We start from the raw sequence: 26,765 nt of genomic DNA, 5'->3' as shown, positions 1-26,765 counted from the left end.
TTGCAGTGCGCTAAAATTTTAGAGTTGCTTAATGTGTTTTTATTTGATTTTTAAAATTACTTCTAACTGTATAACAGAATTAACATATGAACAGAAAGATTATCTCAAAAGGCCTGAATAAAAATATAGTTATTAAAACTATTGTAAAACTTTAAAATTTTGATTAACGTTTACTATATTTAATGAAAAATAAGAAGGAATTTCTCAGTGAATGATAGCTACTAAGAAATTATTACTCGTCAAATTTGATAGGTTTCGGTTCAAAAGTGCACACTATACAGCGATTTAAAGATTCTTTGGTACATATCAGTAGTATAAGGAATGCTTAGTTTATAGATAGTATTCCCATCTATGAATTTTGATAGGTTTCGGTTCAAAAGTGCACACTATACAGCGATTTAAAGATTCTTTGGTACATATCAGTAGTATAAGGAATGCTTAGTTTATAGATAGTATTCCCATCTATGAATTTTGATAGGTTTCGGTTCAAAAGTGCACACTATACAGCGATTTAAAGATTCTTTGGTACATATCAGTAGTATAAGGAATGCTTAGTTTATAGATAGTATTCCCATCTATGAATTTTGATAGGTTTCGGTTCAAAAGTGCACACTATACAGCGATTTAAAGATTCTTTGGTACATATCAGTAGTATAAGGAATGCTTAGTTTATAGATAGTATTCCCATCTATGAATTTTGATAGGTTTCGGTTCAAAAGTGCACACTATACAGCGATTTAAAGATTCTTTGGTACATATCAGTAGTATAAGGAATGCTTAGTTTATAGATAGTATTCCCATCTATGAATTTTGATAGGTTTCGGTTCAAAAGTGCACACTATACAGCGATTTAAAGATTCTTTGGTACATATCAGTAGTATAAGGAATGCTTAGTTTATAGATAGTATTCCCATCTATGAATTTTGATAGGTTTCGGTTCAAAAGTGCACACTATACAGCGATTTAAAGATTCTTTGGTACATATCAGTAGTATAAGGAATGCTTAGTTTATAGATAGTATTCCCATCTATGAATTTTGATAGGTTTCGGTTCAAAAGTGCACATTATACAGCGATTTAAAGATTCTTTGGTACATATCAGTAGTATTAGGAATGCTTAGTTTATAGATAGTATTCCCATCTATGAATGCTATCATGCATGGATTTTCGCGATTATTAGCTTTTCCTTTCTGAATTTCGTGTATCCTCTTCTTTATAGGGATGCTTTATAACATACCTCTCATGTTTTGTTAATCTAACAGTTTTACGCTTAATTTTAAATTACCCTACACATATGATATCTTGAGTAATATCCATGTAATTTCATAAAAATCAAATACGAAATTATTTGATTACTAAGACTAGGAGTTTTGTTTATAACATTAAATAACATTTTCAGTATTATCCGATGCCATTAAAATACAATATATATATTTTGACAATATATTTTCTTTGTTTTCTATTTATACTTAAAAACAATTTATATAGAATGTTTCATATTACTTTTAGTAACTTAACTTTTTTTGGTCATGCTACGTTTTCTCAAAATATATTTTATTCCTAAAAATAAAAAAAAATAAAAAATTATTTCAAGGATATATAGCACTATTATCACCTTTTACAAAATGTACTTGATTACAGTTATTAGATTATTTCACATAATTGTGACATTGAAAGATTTAACAAATTTACTCTCTTATCAGAAATTACGGCTTATAGAAACAAGTAAATAACGCACTGTACTGCTGGTCTTTATTTACCTAATTGGAGCTGAAAGTAATTAGATTTCAAAGAGTTACTTGAGATTTAGAGAATTAATCAGCCCTAGTATGTCTGAAAGCTTAGAATTAACGAAATTTGAAAATCAAATTTTCTTCTAAGGAATGAACATTGAAGAAATTAATGCTTTCAATTTGGCAAAGACTAATTAGTATGCTTAAAAGAAAGTAATATTGTATTAGAATGTCTTAAAAAAGGCAAAAGTGAATCAATGGTGTCTTTTCGATTAATTGATTTAAGTTGTAAAAAAAAGTTTATGGCCTTTTTTATATTACAGATTCGAAGTCAAGAATGTTCTTCACTGTATAAAAATTGAAACAAATAAAGCAAAATGAGCAAATTAACGTAAAATATAGTTACTGACATGAAGACAATTAGTTTCTTTGAAACAACAATATAGACTGCGTTTCGTTAATTTAATTGTCTGTTACTCAGTAAATCAATAAATGAATAGTTTTTACCACCAGTTATGTTTGTTATTTTGTGGAATGCATTGTTGAAGATAAATGAGTCAATGCATAGAATTTGTAAACACAGAATTAGTTAGTTATATAATAATATCTGATATGAAAACAACATTAAGAATATTGGGGGATGGTCCTCAGATTAAGAAAAACATAAACAACGACATATGAGCTGGCATTCCTTTTTCAAACTTCCGCACTACATCAGGGGAAGGGCATGTGAATTATGGAGTCATATTTTACAATATCAAGTCAGAAAGCACGATATTTCTTTAATAGAATCGGGTGTCAAACTTAAATTTTTGCAATTCTAAAACCAAGACCTTATCACCAGGCAATGTAACTGGTACCACGGCAATATAAATATAGATTGTAAAAACGAATGGGTGATTTTATTTCTTCAGGAATAATTAAATATACGTGAAAGAAAAGAAAACATGAGTTTTTTTTATGTACAAGACGAATATTGTAATTTACTCATTTACGATGTTTACCTTTCTCATTCTTAATATCATGTGAGTTCAGGTACCTCAGAATACTAGGTATACCGAGAAAAAGGCTCTAACCTCTTCAGAAACCGTTCTTAAGGAGTTAGTATTCAAAAGAATGCTCTGTTCGGCTGATGGTTATTAAGCAAATATATGTTCTGGTGTTCTTTGAGTGTTCACAGAAACTCTCCCTATTTTCCAATAAATCTTAAAGAGTGCCTCTGAAGAACAAAGGAGTAGCCCTCGTGTATTCAATCAATCACATTTAATGAAAGAGGAATTGATTTCTCAGTGATAATCAAGCGTCTCGGGCACCCTCTGTAGTTCCATCGAATGGACATTTGAGGCCTTTCAACTGTATAGTGTGATTAGTAGATACGAGAGTTTCCAATCGCCAAAAGATAAGCATTCATAGTTGTACTTTTAATTTTAATTAGTTGAATGAATTCCAATTTTTCTCCTTTGTTGACCTCTTAATTTGATTAAATGTATGGATTACTAACGAATCAGCACTTCTTTAATTTCTCATGAGGATTTTTTATAGATGTTTGAAACATAATGGCATTTGTAAATTTTTGACTACTTTAGAAAAAAAAAAGAATCATACAGATCAACGACTTTCTTCACAATTTCTATAAATAGAACAACTTGATAAATGCAATTTTCTACTTAATGCGTATTTTTTAATTTTAATTTCAAGAATTAACCATCTCGCATGAAAAAAAATTCTCATTGTTTTCTCTGAAAAATAAAAATATTGTGACTTCTGTTTTAAAACCACGCTTTTTATCTCTGTGATATTATAAAGAGGTTATAATATTAAAACTCTGGGTCTAACACAAGAAACTTTCTTATCACTGACCTTGACTCACATATACGTGGTTCATCTACTATAAACACGATGCTTAAATTACGAAATCAAACCAAGAAATCAAATGCAATCTAAATGATTTTAGGAAAATAAAGTTTATAACAAGAAATAGCAATCAAGAATTACCTGTATAAACGAAACAATATCTTATATTTTCATTTATTATTAATAAAAATGAATGTATCTGTATATGTTAGCGATGTCCATTCAAATCATTTGACCTGTAACTACCAAACTCGGCACATATATACTATAAAGGGTGGGGATATGCCGCAATTATTTAAAATTTTATTTAATTAAAAACTAATCGAAATGTCGATGGTCTTCGTCCTTAAATTCTGAAAATATCACAATACAAAAACGATATTTACCCAAAATGATTTTTCATCCTAGAGTTCAAAAACTTATCGTCACAATGATAACAATTTAATGTTCATGCAAAAGAATGCAATAAAGTCAATTTAATAATCATTTTTTTTTCGGAAATTAAAAAAAAAATTATTTAATGTCCCACTATATATTAGATTGTCACCTTGAGATTCAAAGCACTTTCGTTGTTCATTGAATCGCGTGATTTTTTTTTGTATATTGATGAAAGCTGGAGAAGAAGGATTTCTTTAATATCTGTATAATTTACAAAACAAACAAAGAATTGAAATAAGAAGTCAGCGCTTGTTAGGAGCCCGATGTATCAGATATTCACAATTTTAATAGTGCTATGATGCCATGGATTCCATTGTAAAGATCTATGTACTCAATGAACAGAATACATGAAAGACAATTAAAATAACCTGTATTTAATAACGTACTGTTTGAGGGAATCATGGAATAAAACTATTTCTGACTGAAATGAAATATAACCATTTTCCTGGTGAACCAACTGGTCGTCAAAATCTACTATTTTTAAAGATGGAAGAAGGGACTTACTTCTTGGTACTTCGTTCATGCAATTATATTTTCAAAAATTCTTCATTATAGTATATCATCATACTATATTGTCGCAAAGTATATTTTCGGTCAACCATTTATAACGGAACAACAATAAAGAAATTAGTCTTAAAATGTAAGATTAGCGTCACATTTAACAAAGTTTACTTAATTACATAAGGGTATTTCAAATAAGAATACTAGTTAAAATGCATTACTGCTGACAAAGCTTTATCTAATTTAGGCTTTTATCAGAGCTTGTGGCCTATGTAAATAAGTAAATAACCTACTGGCTGGATGGTCTTTATTTACCTAATTGAAACTGAAAAGTAATTAGATTTTAAGGAGTTACTTAAGATTTTGCGAAATAATCAGTCCTAGTACGTCTGAGAGCACAGAATTAAGTAAGCTCGAAAGTCAAATTTTCCTGAAAAAGATTAAGAATTAAAGAGTTCATGCTATAAGCGGAAAAAGATAAAATATTCCGATTAAAAGAAAGTAATATTGTCTAAAAGTGTCTGTAAAAATAAAAGCGAATGAGTGATGACTCTTCAATTAATTGATTTAAGCAGTAAAAAGTATGTGTTCTTTCTTATTACAGTTTTGAAGTCAGGAATATTTTCTATGAATGAAAATTGAAAAGAATAAAGCGAAATGGGCAACTGAATATAAGAAATATTAAAAACAAAAAGACGGCTAATTTGCTTATAACAATAGCAATATCAATATTTTTTTGAAAAATTAATTTACTTAGTTTTCAATGGATTAATTGTTTTTACCTATTATATTAAAGAATGCAAAAAAAAAAACTCAAATTTGATAGTTTATTTTTAATTACCAAATTTGAACGGCTTGTGCATAGAATGTTTAAATATAGGATCTTTCAGCGTAAAATGCGATTTTGCTTCTTTGAAAACAGCGGTTTTCGTTACACGCTCCGACGGGGCAAGGAAAACACAGGGATCTTTTTAAAAAAGAATTTGTCACGTCAGCGGTATTTTGTTCCTTTACTCAGAGTGTGGGAAAGTTAGGCATTTAGCCGATTCAGCAATTTTACAAAGCTTCTCTTGAATTCATCATTACACACATATCATTACACACACACACACACGCACGCACGCATACATATTTAAAGAGATATTGTCTTGGAATTGGGGGTTAACCCTTTTCTGTTAGATTAAGAATTTGAAGCAGAAATTCTTCAGGATAGGTTTCATTATTTGGCCAGATGACGGGGATAGCATCTGAGCCTTGTCTCGTTTTCATACAATGGAAAAAAATAATTAACGATTTATTAAAAGGATCAACAACGATTAGGCAGAAATGAGTATTGAACTTTTGGTCTCGTGGTCTTGAAATCGAAGCTGTGCCATTTGGTGAGCAGGCCTCAGGCATCTCTTCTTGTCTTTTTATAAACAGAAAGACACTTACGCAATTTTGGTTTTTAATTCCGAGCTCATTTTAATTTACTACTTGAGGATTTAAATTTTCTTGCTAGTGCTATCTAAATACCGGTAACTTTTATTTTTGTCAAATTTGGTAAAATGCGATTTACAAAAAATAGAATTGACAATCATATATACAGAATATATTCTATACCTGGTGGATTTGCTCCAATATTTGAAGCGTTCTATAATTTTAGCAATCAAGGCATATGCAAGATATAACCTTCAATTCTAATGTAATGTAACATGTTTTTATTTAATTTTGGATTTCGAGTTTTTATTTGTTCACGTACTCTAAGTCTGTCTTGTTTTCACAAATTTGCTTAACATGTAGATAAAATGAGTTTGAGTCCAGACAACATCAACTTTCAGTAGTTCTACTTCATCCGTAGTTGACATATATTAAGCTCTAGGCCACCAACATCTCATCTGAATGAGAATCGTCTGAATCATTTACTAAACATTTCTACGTTATATATATAAGCATAGTACCAAGAATGCTTTTTCAAACTTAGGAAGGCTTAAAAATTCATAAAAATCTAAAAATCCAATTTTTTTGAAAATTGGATTACTTTCTTTTGTATATTCAGTGTGCGAGAGACTTAAAACAAGAAAAACATTTTTATTACACATAATATGACATGCATTTACTGAAAGTTCTAATTTCTATTAGCTATATATTCTATATCATCACTTGCTTCACATGTAAGAGTACATTATTTGTTTTAGCAAGCCTCAAAAATTTCAAACAAAGGTTTTTTTAAAGCTATAATTGCTTTCAAATTAGCATGGATAAAATAGTATATCTATTGGTGCTTTTTCTCTAGTTTTTAGTTGCTGCAATCCGTTTTGAAAAAAAAAAAAAAAACTAAAAAATCGAAAATGTGTACTTTGCACAAACTCGATGGTATTGTAGGTTGGAATATACATTACCAACGGTAATGCAAATAAGCCAAATAGTTATTTTTATTCATGCACTAGCTATTATCTAAAATTATCATATTACATTTTTGTTTATCATATTATTTGAGAAATTTAGATCTTCATATGAGGTAAAAACAGCTTTATCCTATAAAAATTTTATATGAATATTATTCATATGATTTGAATAAACAATGAATAAGATTGCAGGTATAAGAATCGTTTGGTTTATAATTGTTGTTAAATGGCATACAGCTGATGTATTAGATGTATGTAAGATGAAATCTGCAATAATTAAGGGTTTTGGGTTCACAGAGATTATAGTGTAAATTTTTGGAGAGGTGGAAGAATTCTATTCTTATCAACTATTTTTATTCCCTCGAATATTTAAAACTTGAAATTTATGATTCGGCATACTGTCAAGTTCAGCATATAGATTGTTAGATTTTTAATTCCCTCCGGTGGAGAATAGGTAAAAATCTGTTTCTCTAAACAGATGTATTCAAGACGCCGACGCGGCGCCATGCACTCTCTCTCTCTTGTGTTTGTGTTGTGGTGTGCTTTTGTGATAGTTTAGAAATGCCCCTGTCCAAATATGCGTAAAAATAAAACCTATGAAAGTTTCAACTCTTGCTTCGTCAGTAATAGAATTGTCATGCACTGACTGTACATCGTGGTGACCCGGACGTGATTGAATTTTTTTCTAAAGCACGACAATTTAGAGGAAGCGCAGTGAAGATCTGAAACCAGAGGTGGGCACATTTTTTATTTGTTTAAAGTTTTTTGAATGATTTAGTTTAAAACGGATATCAATAGATTAAAAGAAAAAGGAAAAGGATTACGAACTATCTTCATTTAACTAAAATAAAAAAAATACCTTAAGTAAAGAAATTTCTAATAAATATACAAAAGAAACTAAACTTAATGAGCTTGTGAATTTAAAAGCTCAGCTCAAGGAAAAATGAAAGGATTTAATTAGCGTGGATGATAATATCCAATTAAATAGAGCGAAATTGCAAGCGAAATTGAGTTATGTGAAGATTACAAAGACCAAGCTATCGAACTAACATCTAAGCTAGAAAGACAAATAGAACATTTGAGTGATATTCCACAAGTAAGGACAAACAGTCCAGTTACAAATAACACGGAAAATGTTATCCCCTTAAGAAATCAAAGTGTTAATTTACCGAAATTAAATATACAAATCTTTCAGGGCGATAGGCAGTCAATTTATAAACTTTTGGAATTCCTTCGAAGTTGCAGTTCATAAAAATGATTCATTAACAAAAATTGAGAAATTTACTTATCTAAAAATGCATCTTGGTGGAATTGTCTAAAATGCCGTATCGAGATTTTCATTTACTGAAAAAAATTATGATTCATCGATATAGTTATTAAAAATAGATTTGGCGGAACAGACATAATTATATCTTCTCATTACTTTTACTAATTAAAAAAACTTTTATTAATTTATCCTGCAAAAACTTGTTCAAATATAGCGGGCTTAAGAAAAATGTATGATGCAATAGAAACCCAAATTAGATCGTTGCAATCATTAAATGTAGCTACAGGTACTTATAGTAACCTATTGTGCCTTATAATACTACAAAAGCTACCAGAAGAATTAAATTTAAATTATAATTGTCAACGTAAAGCAAGTGAATTGTTTGATATTACTAATTTAATAGAATTCATAAGAATTGAAGTAGAATGCAGGGAAGTTTCGTCATTATTAGCAAATCCAAAAATTTCTAATACAAAAGAATATTAATTTAGAATCAAAACTGATGAAGGTTACAAAAATCGATATTCTTCGCATACAAATACCTTAATTACACATGCTGACTCATTTCAGCATAAATATGAATTAAATCGTAAATTTATTCAAAAAAGAAACTTTTATCTTTCTTCCGGTGACAGACTTAGTAATTTAAAATCTATCTTTTGTTCTGAAAAACACACGAGTCATGATTGCTCATTTAGTATTAATGAAAGGAAAAAATCGTTAAAGGCTAAAGCAAAATGCTTCATATGTTTTTAAAATCATATAAGAAAATTCTGTAATAGTAAGTATCAAAATTGTAAGCTCTGGGGTTCTTTTTCGCATAATTCTTTAATTTGCGAAAGACCGAAATCCGAAACCGAAACTAAGAATATTCCCCCTCCATTCGAAATAGGGACTTTTATCCCCAAAGAAAATAATTCTGCCTCTACAATGATATCTTTCAGCACTGAATCAAATAAAAGGAAAAATAGGGCCCCTGGATCGGTGTTATTACATTTTCAGCTTTAGTGAACAGGAGAAGGGGAAGGGTGCGCTTACGCTGTATGTTGGATTGCGGAGCTAATAAATCCTTCATCTTGAAAGAGGTGGTATAGGAATTGATATTGAAAACAGTGAGCAGGGAAGTTTTAGCTATTCACACTTTAGGAAGCGAAACTTGAAAGTCGTGTTTACGATATGGTGGAAATTATTTTAAGGAATGTGCAACACCGGACTCGGTTGTTGACATACAAGCAGTTGCTTTTGACTCAATTACTTCGGCGAAAATTCATACTCCATTGCAGTTTGTTAGAAACATAGCGTTGGAAAAGGGAATTGAGTTAGCAAATGTTAGTACTTCTGAGAGGATTGGTGTTTTTATTGGTTCGGATTATATTTCAGAGATTTTAGGCGAAAGGAATATAACGATTGGTAAAAGATTGATTGCCGCTGATAGTTTTTTCGGATATTTACTACTGGTAAAGAAGGAGGAAATTGATTGTAAGGAGATATCTGCTAACCATTTGATCGTCGAGAGTGAAGAATTGAGCTTTGATAGTGTAAACGATTTGTGGTTATTAGAAACTATTGGGATAAATCCGGATAAAGAAGTGTATAGCGATCGTTCTAAATCTCTCGGAGAAAGTGCGCCAAAGTGTGATGTGCGTTTCATATCCATTACTCATTAAATAGCCTTGAGCGCAGCTTGACTCAGTATTCCCGCCTTAGGAATACAACCAGAGTAGCTTCGAAGGACAGAGTGCGCGATGTAGTTGTGTGTGGAATAAAGATATATTTTTGATATAAAGAGAGAGATTGCTTCCCAACTCTACATGCAGTCAGATCATGACAAATAGCATTATGGGTCAATAAATCCTCCTCAAGTGTCTCCATCATATAAAGAAACTTTAAAATCGTTTGAACGAAAAACGACGTATACAAACAAAAGATACGAAACTCGTTTATTATGGAAGGAAGATAATAAGGCATTAAGCAGTAATTATGAAGTTGCAAAATATCGTTTATTCGGTTTAAACAAAACATTAGATAAAAACGAGGAATTATTTGTTAAATACGACGGCATCATTAAGAAACACTTAAGAGAAGATATTATAGAACGAGTAGATGAGAATTTAGATCAAAATATTAAAACAGGTTATTTTCTTCCACATCATGCCGTAGTGCGTGAATGGAAGGACAGTACAAAAGTTAGGATTGACTTTGACGCATCATCAAAGGGAAAAGGCCCGTTATCGTTAAACAATTGCTTAGTGAGGGGACCGGATTTAAGTCCTGATTTGCTTGAAATCTTGTTACGCAATGTTGTGCAATTAAAATTGCATTTAGTGCAGACATTCATCGTGGTTTCTTAGAAGTGGGGATCGCCGAGGAAGAGAGGCAATTTATGAAATTCTTATGGAAGAAAGGGGATGGTCCTAATCTGAGTTTCAGCCCTCACAATAATGAAACATTCCAAAGTAAAAGAGTCACCTTTGGAGTGAAATGCAGCCCATTCATACTTGCCGCAGTCATTAAACTGCATTTAGAAAAGTTCGAAAGTGAATATGATGAATCTTGTAAAATGTTGAATTATTTATACGTAGACGACCTAGCAGCAAGCACATCAAGCGTTTCCGAAGCTGTAAGCAAGGAAATTATCTACATTTTAAGTCAGGTCAGCATGAATCTTCGAAGATGGGCTAAGAACTCCCCAATTCTAAATGAAGTTTGGGAACTAGCTAATGTTGACCGCCGTTAAACATCTAAAGAATTAGGTGTGCCATTAAAAATTCTTGGACTCATTTGGGACAATATCAACGACAAATTTACTATTGACATTCACCAAATTTCCAAGATGAAGGACAGTAATCAATCAAAGCGATTGATTTTGAGCATCTGTGGGATGCTGTTTGATCCACTGGGGATGATAACCCCTTTTACTGTCAGAATGAAATTGTTACTGCAGAACACCTGGGAATGGGATGAACCACTACCACAAGTCATTCAAGAAACATTTCTGTCATGGCAGGATGAGGAAAAAGTATGTCTCAGATTTCTTTGCCTCGTCCTTACTTCCTTGATGCAGAGACTCCAATGGCTGAAATTCACATTTTCTCCGATGCAAGCCCAAAGACTTATGGTTGTGTGGCCTACTTCAGGAAAGTGAGCAACGGGAAGGTGACCCCCAGTTTCATAGTGGCGAAATGTCGCCTAGCTCCATTGAAAAAATTGAGTCTGCCCAGACCCGAACTCATGGGAGCCCTTGTTTCTGCCAGATTAGCAGAATACTTAAAACGAGCATTTTCCTGGATTGCATCTGACCACATCTTCTTCTGGTCGGATTCGCAAATCAGCCTTCACTGGATAAAAGAAGACCCCCTACGGTGGAAGGAGTTAGTGAGAAATCGCGTACGGGAGATCCAGGAGAAACCAACCGAGACCAGTGGAATTATTGCAGAGGAAAGACGAGGTTTGGTGGCATGGTCCAGACTGGTTGTCTAATATAGATCTATGCCTTGGCAACACAATGAACAGAGAATTCAACGAAGTTGAGGTAGAAAACTAAGAAAAACTATGTTCCCGCGAACAACATAGTAATGACTGTAACCGGAACTAATTGTGATGATTTTCCCGATAAACTTCTCAAAATCACAAATGATTATATAAAACCTATTCGTATAATTTCATATATTTTTATATTTTCCGCTAATTGCAGGTACCCTCAGTCAAGGACTGCAGGGCCCATTACGGTTGATGAAGGATTCAGGCAGAAAACCAATTAATCCTAATGTTTCAACGTGGTAAGTTTAAGGAGGAAATCAGAGATTTGAAAAGAGGTAAGAATGTTCAAAGAAAAGTAAACTGTCAACTTTAAATGTAGTTATGGACAAAAACTATATTCTCAAATTGGACGGCAGGTTAAAAAATTCAAAATTCAATGTTTATTCAAAATATCCTATTCTGTTACCATCAAATCATGTTTTACCTTACAATATTTCAGTGCATTATCTTAAGAAATATTTACATTTGGGAGAACAAGCTTTGTTGTATCAAGTACGTCAGAAATTTTCGCCAATCAATGGTAAACACAATTGTAAGAAAATTATATTTAATTGTATTACTTGTGTGAAAAACGAACCTGTTTTAACATCCCAATTAATGGGTGATCTACTAGCTGATCGTGTAACTCCTAATCATGTATTCAATATTACTGATATTGACTTGGCTGGCCCATTCTTTTTAAAATTCAGAAATCAGAAGAAAGTACATTGAACAATGTGGTAATTTATGCGTCTTGCGCGGTCTTATGCGGTAATTTATATATCTTGATTTTGTAACAGATCAAACATATGACTGTTGTATCGCAAGTTTAAAGCGTTTCTTTGGAAGGAGAGATAAATGTTCAAAAATTCTTACTGACAATTCCCAAACGTTTGTCGGTGCAAACAAAGAACTTAAAACACTGTAAAATCTTATCAACTCTCCTGATGAATGTTTAAGTGAACTTTTAATTTCAGAATCTATTGAATGGATGTTCATTGCACCTCTAAATCACCGAATTTTGGAGGTATTTGGGAAGCCGGAGTAAAATCCTTTAAATTCCACTTAAAACACGAACTTGAAAATCAAAAACTAACTCTTCAAGAATTTGTAACAATTTTGGCTGAAGTTAAAGACGTCCTAAATTCTAGACCTTACTCCTCTATCTCCAGAATTCGACGATTTTGAAACATTGTCACCTGGTCATTTTTTAATTGGCAGACCAATTAATGGAATTGCCGAACAATTATTATTCGACATAAATAAAAATAGATTATCAAAATGGCAAACAATTACAAAATGCTCTCAAAATGTTTGAAAAATATGAAAGCGCGACTATCGTTGCAGTCTACAACAACGTTATAAATGGAAATTTAGCAAAAAATGATTTAATGCTCGGAACACTTGTTCTGATAAAAATTGAAAATTTATTTGAAACAAAGTGGTTGTTAGGAAGAATCGCTGAACTTTTCCACTGTTGTGACAACTAAATTAGAGTAGTCAATATTAAATTACCAAATGGTAATGTCCTAAAATGAAATGTTCGTGATACAGCTATTTTACCCTCTGAGAATTAAGTGCATTAATGTTATTATTATTTGTTTTAGTTTATAATATATATAATGGAAATTAATAATCAGAATTGTATTTGTATCCGTACTAATTGTTTAATTTGTGTTATTGTGAATTTATTGGTTTTATTGTATTTACAGTATGCAATTTTATGAAGATCTTCATCCGGGGGTGGATGTTAAAGTTTTAATTCCCTCCGGTGGAGAAAAGGGAAAAATATGTTTCCTTAAACAGATGAATTCGAGTCGCCGACGAGGCACCATGCACTCTCTCTCTCTCTTGTCTTTGTGTTGTCTTGGGTAGGTAGTTTAGAAATGTCCGGTAGTTTAGAAATGTCCATGTCCATATATGTGTAAAAATAAAACATAGGAAAGTTTCAACTCCTGCTTCGTCATTAATGGGATTGTCATGCACTGACTGTACATAGATGTTAATATGATAAATAGACAAGAACTTTTTTCAGTGTAGTTTGCAATTTGCGTTATATACAAGTTTGTTTTCTCAATATCATTTTGGATTCTGGGCATAGGTTTGCTACAATAATAATATGTATATTTCTTACTTTGGAGCTTTCATTATAAAGAAAATACTAATTTATATACTTAGATATATGGATGGATATACAAGTACACTATATATATATATCTTTTATGGTATAACGTAAGGTCAGAAACCTAAATAAGAGTTTGTAAGGGTAATAAATTAAGAGTGATTAAGAGAGATATTTAATGGAATACAAATTCATGGTAATTGAGCACTTTAGTTGCAATAGTAGTAAGCTTACAAGTCAAATTTATTCTTGGCTTACTTAAGTCACAACCATGAAATGCAATGTCACTTAAGTAGGCCAAGAATAAATTTAAAATAGGAAAATTTTTGAAAAAAATGAAAGCTTTTTTAAAAACTTGAATGAAAAAATTTTAAAATTTCCCTTAGGTAGATTTTATATGAATAAAATAACTGTTAAAATTTTCATATAAATATCTGGATTATTTTTTTTTTTTTTGAAAACTAAGATTTTTGCGAAATAAACAAGATAATCGAAAAATGAATATAAATACATTTTAGCAAGCAGAATCTTCAAGGATTCCCCCCTCCCATCTAATAAAATCCTCTTCTAAAAATATTGCAGTACGATTTCAGATGCTACCATTGCGGTAATCTTTCAAAAAACAGTGATAAAATTTAAATTTTAGAAAAATAAAAATATAAATCTTACTTTGTTGATTCTCAAAAAAACATCGAAAATTAAGATTAGTAAGATCAGCGGGAAAAATAATTCAAGTCTGAGAATTGAAATTGAATGTTAATTTCAAATTTCCATTTTCCTCACTTTTTTTTTTTTTTTTGAAAATCGATCATTATGATACAATCTGAATTTTTAAAACAAGTGTAGAAGATCCCCCCCCCCTCTTTCGTTGGACTTAGACTGATAAAAGAACACATATAAGGATTTTTCGACAATTCAGTTTGTTTTGACAATGTCGATTTAAAAAATAATAATAATGCAAGTAGTGATAAAATTAACTGAAAATCTTGCCATTTAATTCCCTTAATATAACACGTAATTAAGAGGAATTTCGAAAAGTTCGTTAAAATAAATTGAAAAAAATGAAAAATAATTTTCCAAATTTAAAGTTATCTTCTATCTAATTAAATTATCATTTTGTTTATCATACACATGACGTTGTCATAGCTCATTCATAAGTATTTATAATATCAACGACTTATTAATACACTTTTTTTCCAAGAATAATAGTTTTATTTTGTTTAATCATGAAATACAGATGTTAAAACTTTCGTTCCCTTTCCTTTTATCCTATATCTCCGGGTACAAACTTAGATATCAGTTTTGTATAACCAACTCAGCAACTTAAGCCATTAAAATTGTCGTTGCGTATTTTTTTCCAGTAAAAAAATACAATTTGACGAAAAAAAACAAACAAACCTTTGGATTATTTAAACTAAATTTTCAAGGACATTATAAATATATTCTTTCTTTCTCTGTAATTAATAATATTATTTCAGACTGTCCTGCATTTTATCTGGATTAGCATTTTCTTTCATATAATTAACTTAAGCCTTCTTCGCATTTCTAATCCTGTCTACATCGTAAAAATAGTATTTTAATATGTCTGACATATCTTAAAAGTTGGTTAAAGAGATTTCTATCACAATTTTTTATATGTTAGGTTCAAATATTATAATTACTTCCTTAGTTGAACAGAAAAATTGTTTATTTTAAAAAAGCAACACAAATTTCAGAAAAATAAAAACATTTTATTTATATTAAATTTGAATTGTTGATAATCTTTTATTTCATATCATTTAATTTGTCATAATATTTTTAAGATTATTTTATAATTTTACAATGTTGTATTCAAAAGCTTAAAAAAACTTCAGTAATGCTCTTTCTAAATTATTTGAATAACAACAAAAGTTTCGTAGATAATTTAATGAACGGATTTTAAATAATTTTTTTTCTTTTAATTTGGAAACTAATAGATAGTTTTGAATGTTTTGTACTTACATCTAAGAATATTCCAGGAAGTTCATATTTCTGTTCCGGTGGATTGTCGGCAGGTAAGTATCTGTAAAATTCTACGTTATTCTTGTGCCATTTGATGGAATATAATACCTCTCTTTCTAGATCATAAGAGCAGTTGAGCCTAACCGGATCACCTCTCATGACAACTGCTGGTACATTGAAATCTCTGAGTTTAAGAGATAGGGTATCTGAAAAAAAAAATGATTGAGATGAGTTTATGTAATGATATGACATATGATCAAATGAAGTCAAAGTGAGACGATTTGTGCATGTCAGGATAGTTATAAAACCCAAAATTTGAAATGGATACATTATTTGATTCCAGAAGCATACTATCGCTTACCGAAATGAATATTGATAGTTAAACTTTTTTATAAGAACCGTGAATCTGTGAATCTGCACTAAATGTGGGAATCATGGAGAATAAATGTTCTATTCCATTGAAAAAAAATACTGAATTTAGTACTGCGTTTTGAGGAATTGGGGAGTTTGGAGGATCATCCACAAAGTTTCAGACTATCCGTCAGTGCGGACCGCAACCCTGTTGTACAAAGTATCATGGGAAATTTGGCAGCAGTGCATGTGAAGTGGAGAGAGTAATTAGTAATGAGTAACGTCAGTTTGACGCATTCTGCACAGATTCTTGAAAATGCATCCATACTATATAAAGGCACTTTACCAGTTATTTCTAGCAGATTCCAATGTAAGACAAACCTTTGCAAAATTGGCGCTTGTTTAAATGGAACGTTAAGCATCATGTGGATGTTGAGATGTATGGATTGCTGAGGTCCACTTTTCATTGATTGGTGACGTCAATACGCAAGTTGTATCTGGGCGATATCAAACCCTCGTGAGTACACGACCAAACCACTACATTCCCCGAATGTGGCTGTCTGATGTATTTTCAACGAGTTTTTCATTTTGAGCCCTTTCTGTTTTGAAAAACGTTGTCCTATATGTTCTACAGAAAACCTGTTCCGTCACTGCAGAACGATATATCTTACGCTTTTGCGATTCCATATTGGATCGTCCTTACCTGCCATCACCTTCCTGCAGGAGGGTACTTCGCGTCACGTTTTCTCGTACTGTCAAAACGTTCCTGATCGACACATTAATTGAGGACTGAGTGATAATCCGAATGTATAAGTATCCCTCACGACTCTATTATGCTTACCATACCTCTATACCTAAAGTCTCGTGTCAACAGAGACTCTCCAACCACTTAGGTGGAGATAGAAAATGCCATTAAACGTGTCGTCTACAGCATGCCGGCGTCCTACACTGCAATAGGTGGTTACACGCCTCACTTGCTTAATACCTTATGATGGTGGTCATATTGAACATCTTTTGTTTTAAAAGTTACTGTTCTGTCTTTTCCTGATTTGTATAAACCATTTCAGTTTGATATATGAGAGACAATGGGTCAGTCATTTTTGAATCATTATGGAAAAAATCCAAAGGCTCTCTGAGGGAATTCCCGCAAACCGTAATTTTCTTCGAACATTACTTTTTTATTATGATTTTTTTGAAGTTTACATGTATTTATGGCGCACTCTGTATTTCCATGTCATGTTACATTCTTAGATTTGCCTGTAAAATATTGGAAAGAATTGGATACGCATTTGGGAACAAGAGTAAACATATTTACAGATTTGTCTAAAATATAATACAATCTATGCATAAATTTATTGCTTGAAGTATCTTGATCATATATGATTAAGATAATTCATTTGATAAGATTCATTTTCAATGATAAGATTGATTATGAAGTAAGGTTACTTTTGCTTCATAAAACCTTACTAATGTCACAGTTTTGATAAAAGTACTGAATGTCAAATTTTATTATTATTTTTTTTAGTGTTTTCAGATTACTTAGTTCATATGCACAAGGGCAGTTAGTCTTTACCTTGATATATTCTTCCGAAATTCGATACAGATATGCAATGTCGGCAAAATTATTGTACATTAGATTAAATCTGTATAATTCGTACCATTATTGAAACATATGAATCCCTTTGGCATACAGACGGACAGCGAGGCAGGCATGCAAACATAACGTAGAAACTATTTATTTCAGATTTAAAGAAATCTTAACGAGGAGATTCTTAAGAAAATCTTGGAAGATTGTCTAATTTTTGTTATCTTCTTAACGATTCTCTTCAGAAAGGAGAGGTAACTGCTGGTACCCTGAAATATGGATGAATAATCTCGGGATAAGTTAGCATGTTCTAGCATTTGTGAAGGATACTTCTATGCTATGGCCTATACAGCTATGCTATGGCCGTATCATAATCCTGAAGGTATTTCGGTCAAATGCATGGGCTAGTGCAATATAGCTCAATGCACATGTTATATCTGAGACCTGTCATTCAGATAATAGTCAAGAGCCATGAGGAGATGATTTCGCTTAAATGGCTTCATATTCAAATGAAAAAGCAAAATGGATAAATCTAGAAAGTAGATATCCTATTTTTAAATATTGATTAAAAGCATTTTATGTTATATCTTGAAAATATGAAAGAAACATTTGGGGCACAAAAACATGATTTAAGTAATAAGAGGATTTAAGTTCCTTTACTGTTATTTGAATATGTTTAATGAAAACATTATTTTTATTAAACTTTATATAACATTTAATTTACTTTTTTAAAATTTAATTAATATATTAAGTAATTTTAATTAATAATTTATCTAATAATTAATTAATTAAATATATTTTTTTTTAAATTTTACTTTTTAGAAAGATTTTTAGAGCTATTTCTCTCAAAAGTAAAAACTATTCTTTATCTTAGAGCTATTTCTCTCAAAAGTAAAAACTATTCAAAACTATTCTTTATCTGGTAAAAAGATAATTTCGTATAGGAAAGGTCGTACATTCATATTTAAGTAAGGCGCAGTAATTAGTAATTCTAAATTATAAATGGAACTTTCTCTTTATATACTTTGGCCTTGATTCTTTCATGCGATACGAATAAGGTGACTGTACAAAATATAGTTCGATATTAAACAGTCTCAATCTTTTTAATAATAAAAAGTAAAAAAAAAGCAAGCATATAAATTCAGTAGTTAAGAGAGTTAATTATTTTTAATAAAACAGCAGGCATCTAATCGATTACACAAATTAATTTTCTTTTTAATAAGAGCGCTTATGCTATTCGTTGATTTTGTCCTGAATAAAAAAATTGTTTTTCATAATATTTATAATTGTAAATTTAATTCATAGCCAAGCCATTATGCGATGTTAATAACGTTATGTCTATAATAATTTAAACATTAAAATAAATTTATTTTTTATGAAAGCGATTTCTTACGTTGCTGCTGGATTCTGTTGCTCAAAATGTAAGGTGCCGTTAATTTTCAACAGGTTTTAAAAAAGAAATGAGTTAAAATACAAAATTTCAAGCTCAAAAGCTAAGCACTGCTAATATAATTTTTTTTAAAATTCTTGTGAATAGCAAGTACTTAATAACATAATTTTAATCTGACATAAATTTGCTAACAATTATAAGTCACGAAGTTGTAACTTTTCTTCATCTAAATTTTATTAAAAAAATATCGTCCCAAAGTTGCATGTTTAAACTCTATTAATTAAAAAGCATTATAAACACTTTAGAGAACCATTATTGGCGTATTATCACTCGCCATAGAGAAATAAATCATCCCACATTTTTTTTTAATTTAAAAGGAAACAAAAAAGAAATAGAATAAAAAAAATTATAATAGAGGCTCCTTTGAGAAATTACTGAATGTTGAAGAGTTTTTGAGCAATCTGCATTTAATCTTCTCCTGGGTGTCAAATGAGACATCTGAGAGCAAAATGGGAAGAAATATTATTCAGTAGAGGCCCCCAAAAATAAAAACAATGAGCTACCACTTCAAGTTGGAAAGCAAGGGCCATCGATCTTTGTGAAATTTCTGACAGGCTCAGTAGTGATCACGTGACCATAGACCACTTTCCACCAACGAATTAATATTCAAAAGGCGGCGCTTTCAAAAGTGTCAAAACTATTCTTTGTCTGATAAAAAATTCATTCCGTGTAAGAAGCGTTTCCAATAACTCTCCAAACTAAGAGATGGGCGTATAAAGAGGCATAATTGTGAAAGCACGCTGCTAACTTTCGGAACAGGTGTTTCCATTCCCATATAATTGCAGTGAGATTCGACAAGAAGTAAAATGCCCTTTTATCCAAGAAGAGGTGGACGTCAAATTTGCAGGCCAAAAAGGCAATTCTTGCGATCCGTTACTTAACTTTCCAAGAATTCTTTTTTTTAATGCTGTTACATGCAAACTTGTAGTTCCTTGTTGGAGTGTCATTGATTTTATTTGATAAGCATCTGGAAGGCTGATTGCTAAGTGCAACATAATGAACCTTGGAAATGTGCTCAATACATTGAATGCTTTAGTTGTCACTTATCATCCTAAATAAATTCAAATGCAATTAAAATTTATAGGACATTATTTTCTTCTGAAGTATATTTTCTAAATATTGCATATGTATATATATTAATAAATTGTAGATATATTAAAAGTATATTTTCATTTAGATTAAATGATACTGAATAGATTCAAAATATGCTTGTTAAATATTTATAACTTTAAAAGGAAATAAATAATTGCTATCATAAATTATCAGTGTTAATTTAAATACAAAAAAATATTTACATTAGCTTCTTCAAATCGTAATAATGAGTCTTTCATATATTTTAGTCCTATAACAGTGTACCATCATCAACATTTTTGTTTATTTATACCACAAAGTCGAACTTCTTAAGTGAATGGAAAGAACAGAATTAGTATTTTTGGATCTTTTTACTCTGACAAATTAATTCCAAAATTAACTATAGATCTATTAGTTTGATGAAAAGGCCACAAAATATATTTCATTTAGCAAATTATGACACAACATGTATACATCATAAGACAGAACAGAACGCCGTCTCATGCCCCGTATCCGTGACCATTCTGGTCACTGAACGGTTTGGTGGGCATGTTACGGGAATTTTATTTAATTAACAAAATATTTACAGTAGGGAAACGAAACAAAAATAATTATTTACAGAATTTACAATTGTATAAGAAATTATATTGAGATGAGACCGTTTACATAATTTTTCAACTTAGAAATATAATTTGTAGTAATAAACTTAGAAATATAATTTGTAGTAATAAACTTAGAAATATAATTTGTAGTAATAAACTTAGAAATATAATGCTGAGAGATAAAATGTGTAAAAATATACATATAATCTGTATTCACTTATTTTTTATGATATAGTAGATCAGGATGCAGTAAAAAAAATCAGATGGAGAATAATTGGAGAAATGGAAATGAAGACAATCTCTGATTGATTGAAATGTGTGACAGGAGACTGCGGTGCTTGTTTTTTCCCTTAGTCTTTTTTTGGTATGAGACTTGATGTTGAGAGCTTTGGAGGCAAGAATAGGTCTCTATTTTCACTTATTAGACAGGAAGATTCACCTTCGGATGATTTAATACAATATTAAATAAAGACCTCCAATAATTTAACTCTTATGCTAAAATTCCTTCATTTAACATTATCGTGATTTTAAGTTATTTCCACATTAACATGATTATATTGACCGACAGATTGTTAATCTCATGAAATGTTTAGTCAAAAAATTTGATACAAATCTATAAATTCTAGTGATGAAAATCATGCGACGAAATTGCATTTGCTTAGCTAATAGCATCTTTGAATTATCTTACTGATATACACTTAAAAGATAAAGTGAGTTTCTACAGACAAATTTCAATCAAAATTTGAAAAAAAAGTTGCAGTTTCAGTGAAAAGTAAAGAGATTCATCAAAATCTAGAGTTCGAATTTTTTGATGATCTCAATATTCTCTCTCTTTAAGTTTCAATTATAAGAAAGTAAACAAAACTTTAATAGATAGATTCTCATTCCGAAGCATCGTTTTGCAAACATAAAAGTAATTCGCCTGCTTTTCACACCAGCAGTCACCACACCCTCATTCTCTTTTGTGTATTAATTTATCACCAAAATTAATAAAAGAAATTCAATTTTTAAAATTCTGTTGATGATTTTAACTGTGCTTATTCTGTATTCTGATAAATATCAGTTAATGGAATTTTAGACCAAATTAATTATTTTTAGAAAGCTCATTACTCCAGAGAAAGAAAGAAAAGGCCGAAATAAATTTATAATAACTTTTTTCTAATGAAATATAAGACATGAATTTTTAGCAAATGAAAATGGTTTTGACGAGGTACATCTGCAAGAAATTGAAGATCATCAAATTAAGTATAATTTATTTGGGAAAACGTTCATGAGACGAGACTGGAAATAGAGTTTACTTTTTATTTACATTCTGCAGGTATCCTTATACACGTGAGTTTCCAAATGGTAAAGAATAATCTTTTCAAATAATCTTTGCTTCAAATTCTTGACACATCTAAATGCAGAGGAATAAAAAACATTTTTTAGTTTTATTTTCTGCATAGATATTCACTTAGGACAAAACAGAACCGGTTCAAATAATTAACGTTTTATTACATAGAAAACTGATAAAATTTAAAACTTTACGGAAAGACCTAAAAATTTCTATGTTAGCTTTGATACTGCAACATAAAGTGACCTATAACATAACAGCCGTAAGCTAATTTAAACACAAATTCTTTTTGAAATATGTAAATAGATTTTTATGAGTTAATTAAAATATATAGAGTTTTAAAAACCGATAATGTTTGAATTCTTCTGCTGCATATTTTTGTATTCTACTCAGTTTAGTTTGAAAAATAGAATTTTTATTATCCTAACTATGGTGTCAAATGATGACACTCACACAGTCGCTTGCACAACCCCGTTTTTTACAGGGGGAGAGGGCGCTATCACACACCTGACAGATAGAACACACGGGGAAGAACAACTATACTCGAACCGGGAATCGAAGCCGGGACGTCCATATCACGGGAAAGACCAGGATCCTAGGCCATGATACTGGCATACTTATTTTTGACAGGTAATATGCCTGTACAGATTAAAGAGAAGTTAAACGCTGTGCACAGGGACTCTGAACCATCATTGACCATTGTGAAATTGTGGGAAGCTGAATTTAAATATGGCAGTACCACTTTGGGCGAGAATGAACGTTCAGGATGGCGAAAAACTGCGACCACTGACGAAACATTGCCAAAATTCGCCAAATGGTGCTGGACAACCATCGTGTCGAATTTAAAGAGATTTCAGAAGTTATGAACTAACTAAAGAACGTGTTTTCTGTATATTGAACCGCTATTTAAGTATGCGTAAGCTGGCTATTCGTTGGGTGCCATGTTTGCTCACGTTTTCCGAATGGGCATTTGGCGCAATTCAAGCGCAACGAATCAATATGTTTTCACCAATCAATCACTGTAGATGAAATCTGGATTCGTCATTATAGCCCAGGTATAAAAACGCAGTCAAAACATTGGACAACAAGGGGAGAATTGCCAGTAAAATAAGCAAAATATGTTCTTCATTTGAAAAAATAATGACGACAGTTTTATGGCATGGTTGTGGAATCGTCTTAATATATTTTCCTAAAAAGTGACAATTCATTACCTGAGCATATTATGTAATGTTACTTGATAAGCTGACACGAGAAATTGTTGACAAATGGCCGCATTTTGAAAACGAAAGAAAAAGTGTATTTCTCTCAGCCTCATATCTCAGAGGTTACAATGGCGAAGTTCGACGAATGAGGGGACGAATGACACTCTTTGCCAGTCATGGCTCCAATCTTATTTTTTTGCTCTCTAAGCTAAACTAAGCACTTAGAGGACAAATATTTTAGTTGAATGAAGTAGTTGTGAACTACGTTAATAACTGTTTAGGAGAAAAAGATTTCACATATATTTTGGAGGGGTTAAAACAATAGAAAAAATAAATGTATAATCATCGTCTTTGTAGAAGATTTTGGTGTAAAAATATCCTTTTTCTTTGTATGAATGTAAACATTTTAGACAGCCTACGTAATTATAAACAAGATAACTATTCAGAAAGTAAATATGCCTAATACTCTCTAATTTGAATAATAAATGTGTGCAAATAAATACAATATCTGAAAGTGAATAATTTTTTTTGTATATATGTAAATATGTTTACGTAAAAAAATTTATATGTACCTTAATATTTTTCTTCAATGAAGATAATTATTCTTTATTTAATATTACCTATGTATAAATGTTTTTTTTACTATGTAACTTCACAGCATAATGAAGAAAAATGCATATTCCTTACATAAAAGGAACTGTTCATCTCTGTGACATTTGATGAATATTTTTATGAAAATTTATAGTTTTGATCTACAATTACAGCTCTAAGACATATGTATAAAAAGTATACGAATTTAGAAGAAATAGAAGTTATGAAACAGTTGTACTGAATAAAATTATTTAATAACGAAGTGGTAATATGTTTTATATATATCAATGGAAAATATATATCAAAGTATAACAAGAAGGAGCCATCTCCATGAAAATTTTAGTTATACTCCTATAACGGTGTTATTCCACCCGCGATTAAAAATTTAAACCTTGGACAATGCTGTGAACGTCAGAGCTCAGATTTTTATTACACTAGGAATTGGAGACCTGTCCATGGAGGAAGCTCGCAATCGATGCAGATTATTCGGCGCAAAATTTTCGCAAGCGTTTTAGGTTTCGTAAATAAGTAAGCAGTAGTAGTCAGGAACAACCCAAAATGAGAAAGCTGGAGAAATGGCGTAATACTTAAATATATTTGTCAAATTCTTTCTTTTAAACAAACAATAAAAAATTCAAGTATCTATGGTTAATAGCACTTCAATACTTAAAAATTATAAAAAGTAGCATTCTGGAAACACGGTCTCATCGTAAATGGAAAATAAATAAATGAAATGCCAAACTGAGAAACTTGGAAAGAGTTATTTCACTCCGAACATTTTAATTTGAATCTTGAAATTCGAGTCCAAAATTTTTTTGATTTCAAGAAAAGGATTATCAGGATCTCGAATTTTCAAAATTTTATACTAAATATATAAGAATCAGAATGTATGGTCGATCTTAAATGCATTTTTCCAATTAGAAATCACTATATCCTAAATAAAGCATGCATAATAAAAAACATTTTTAAATTTATAAAAGGCAACAAATTGTTTAAATGGATCCTGTATTTTTATTCATTAACATTTTTGAGTGGAAATTGTACTATCAGATATAATACAGTGTACGATTAGGGGTACATGTACCACAAATTCCTATCTACATAATTCAGAAAAAAAATAATTCAAACTGTTAACATTTTTTAATATTGCTTTAGTGCTTTAGCTTCACAGATGTGAACGATTTTACCAATTTATTTCACATCGGTGTTGAAAAAGACCAAATATTATTACAATGTAACCAACAAATTAAAAAGAAAGAACGAGGACGGTACAACATAAGCAGAGTATCTTCCTTAGAATTCAGCATGTAAGCGTTTCAGGTTTCGTAGCAAGTTGAAGAAAACCGAGTGCTCATTTTTTCGACCTCTTTTCGCTACCTGAAAAAATTTTGATACAAATTCAAATACAACAATTTTGACCAAATTTCAACTATCAATGTCGTTGCGTTTTCTAGTTGACACATTTGCACATTCACGAATATATACATCAACAAATTGTCGACCCATTGTCAGATTTGGTTCAAAATTTAATAAAGAATACTTTTGAGATGATAATGCTGTGTAATAAATTTTATTCCTTACGTTCAGTAGTAATCATATCCCACTGTACTCGGGATCAGATGAAAGTAGACATTATTCCATTGGTTGGATTTGCCTAAAATTTGATAGAAATCCAAAAATTTAGTGTACAATCCACGTACTAAATTTCATTTCGACAAGCTCAAAGTTTTTTTGAACTTACCTTATCTATAGACAAATATAATTACAAAAAGTCATTTTTCGGGCTAAGAAATTATGTCTTTTATCAAATTTTATTGTGCAGAAAATACCTTTCCTTTTTTAATGCACCAAGATCCAACTTAGTTTTTGTCAAATCCTTTACTATTCTGCTTATCCTTTCTAACTATTAAGTCTTTTACTATTCTAGACTATCTGGGTCTGAAGTATTGATTCCTAAAGGAGCGATTTCCTCATGTATGTCTGTACATTTTTTTATATATTTGTGAGTCCAAAGGCTTATTAATATCATTGCCATCAAATGTGAATTATAATTGCTTAGTAAGATCGATAGCTTCTCCTATTAAATATGCGATTTGTTTAGTTTTGACTTTGTTTCCAGCTTAGTAATGAAAAAGAATGACTAGTCTATTTTATGAATTTAAAGTCTATACCAGATTGCAAAATGGCAGGTGATCGAAGTCGAAGGGGAATAATAATATGAAAAGTCAAGGAATTGCAACTCGACGTATCACGACATACGACAAATTTTATTAGTATTATTCTTTTATTTTTTTCCTCATTTCCATGCTGAAAGACATAAAAATGGTGCAAAATTTCGAGGATAATACTTTTAGAAAAAAAAAATCTAAAATGAAAAAAAAAAAATGAACCACCAAATAAAATATAAAGTAAATAATATTCTTTTGAACAGTTGCATAGTGAGTACATTTTCATAAAGAAGATGAGTTAACCTAGTCTGTCTAACGAAAGAGGATAGTAGAAGAGCTCATGCGGATCACAAAACGCTGTAGAAAATCTATCCTATCTCTTATCGTTTTCATGATATGGTGGATAAAATGAATTTGCTACAAATCGGGAACAAGTTATAATTTAAAAGGCTTCTTACATTCCTACACTTAAAGATGCATTGCAAAGGAAAAAATACTTTCCTTTTCAGAAAGTATTATTATTCTAAAAATACCTCCTTTTCTCAACATTATTGTTCTAAAAGCATATTTATTCTAAGAATACTTTCTTTTCTTCACATTATTGATCTAAAA

General features: G+C 30.7%; 1 protein-coding gene across 1 annotated transcript in view; it reads right to left on the bottom strand.

The window, feature by feature from the left end:
• The window catches only part of LOC129961839 (uncharacterized), a 115,062-nt gene that overhangs the window by 21,835 nt on the left and 66,462 nt on the right, over positions 1-26,765 (bottom strand). Inside the window, exon 2 of the mRNA XM_056075422.1 lies at positions 15,801-16,006. Within this exon, the coding sequence (XP_055931397.1) occupies positions 15,801-16,006 (206 nt within the window). The remainder of the gene's footprint in view (positions 1-15,800; positions 16,007-26,765) is intronic.

Source organism: Argiope bruennichi, chromosome 2 (genome assembly GCF_947563725.1).
Source record: "Argiope bruennichi chromosome 2, qqArgBrue1.1, whole genome shotgun sequence".
Lineage (NCBI taxonomy): Eukaryota > Metazoa > Arthropoda > Arachnida > Araneae > Araneidae > Argiope > Argiope bruennichi.
This window is presented reverse-complemented; position numbering and strand designations above follow the sequence as displayed.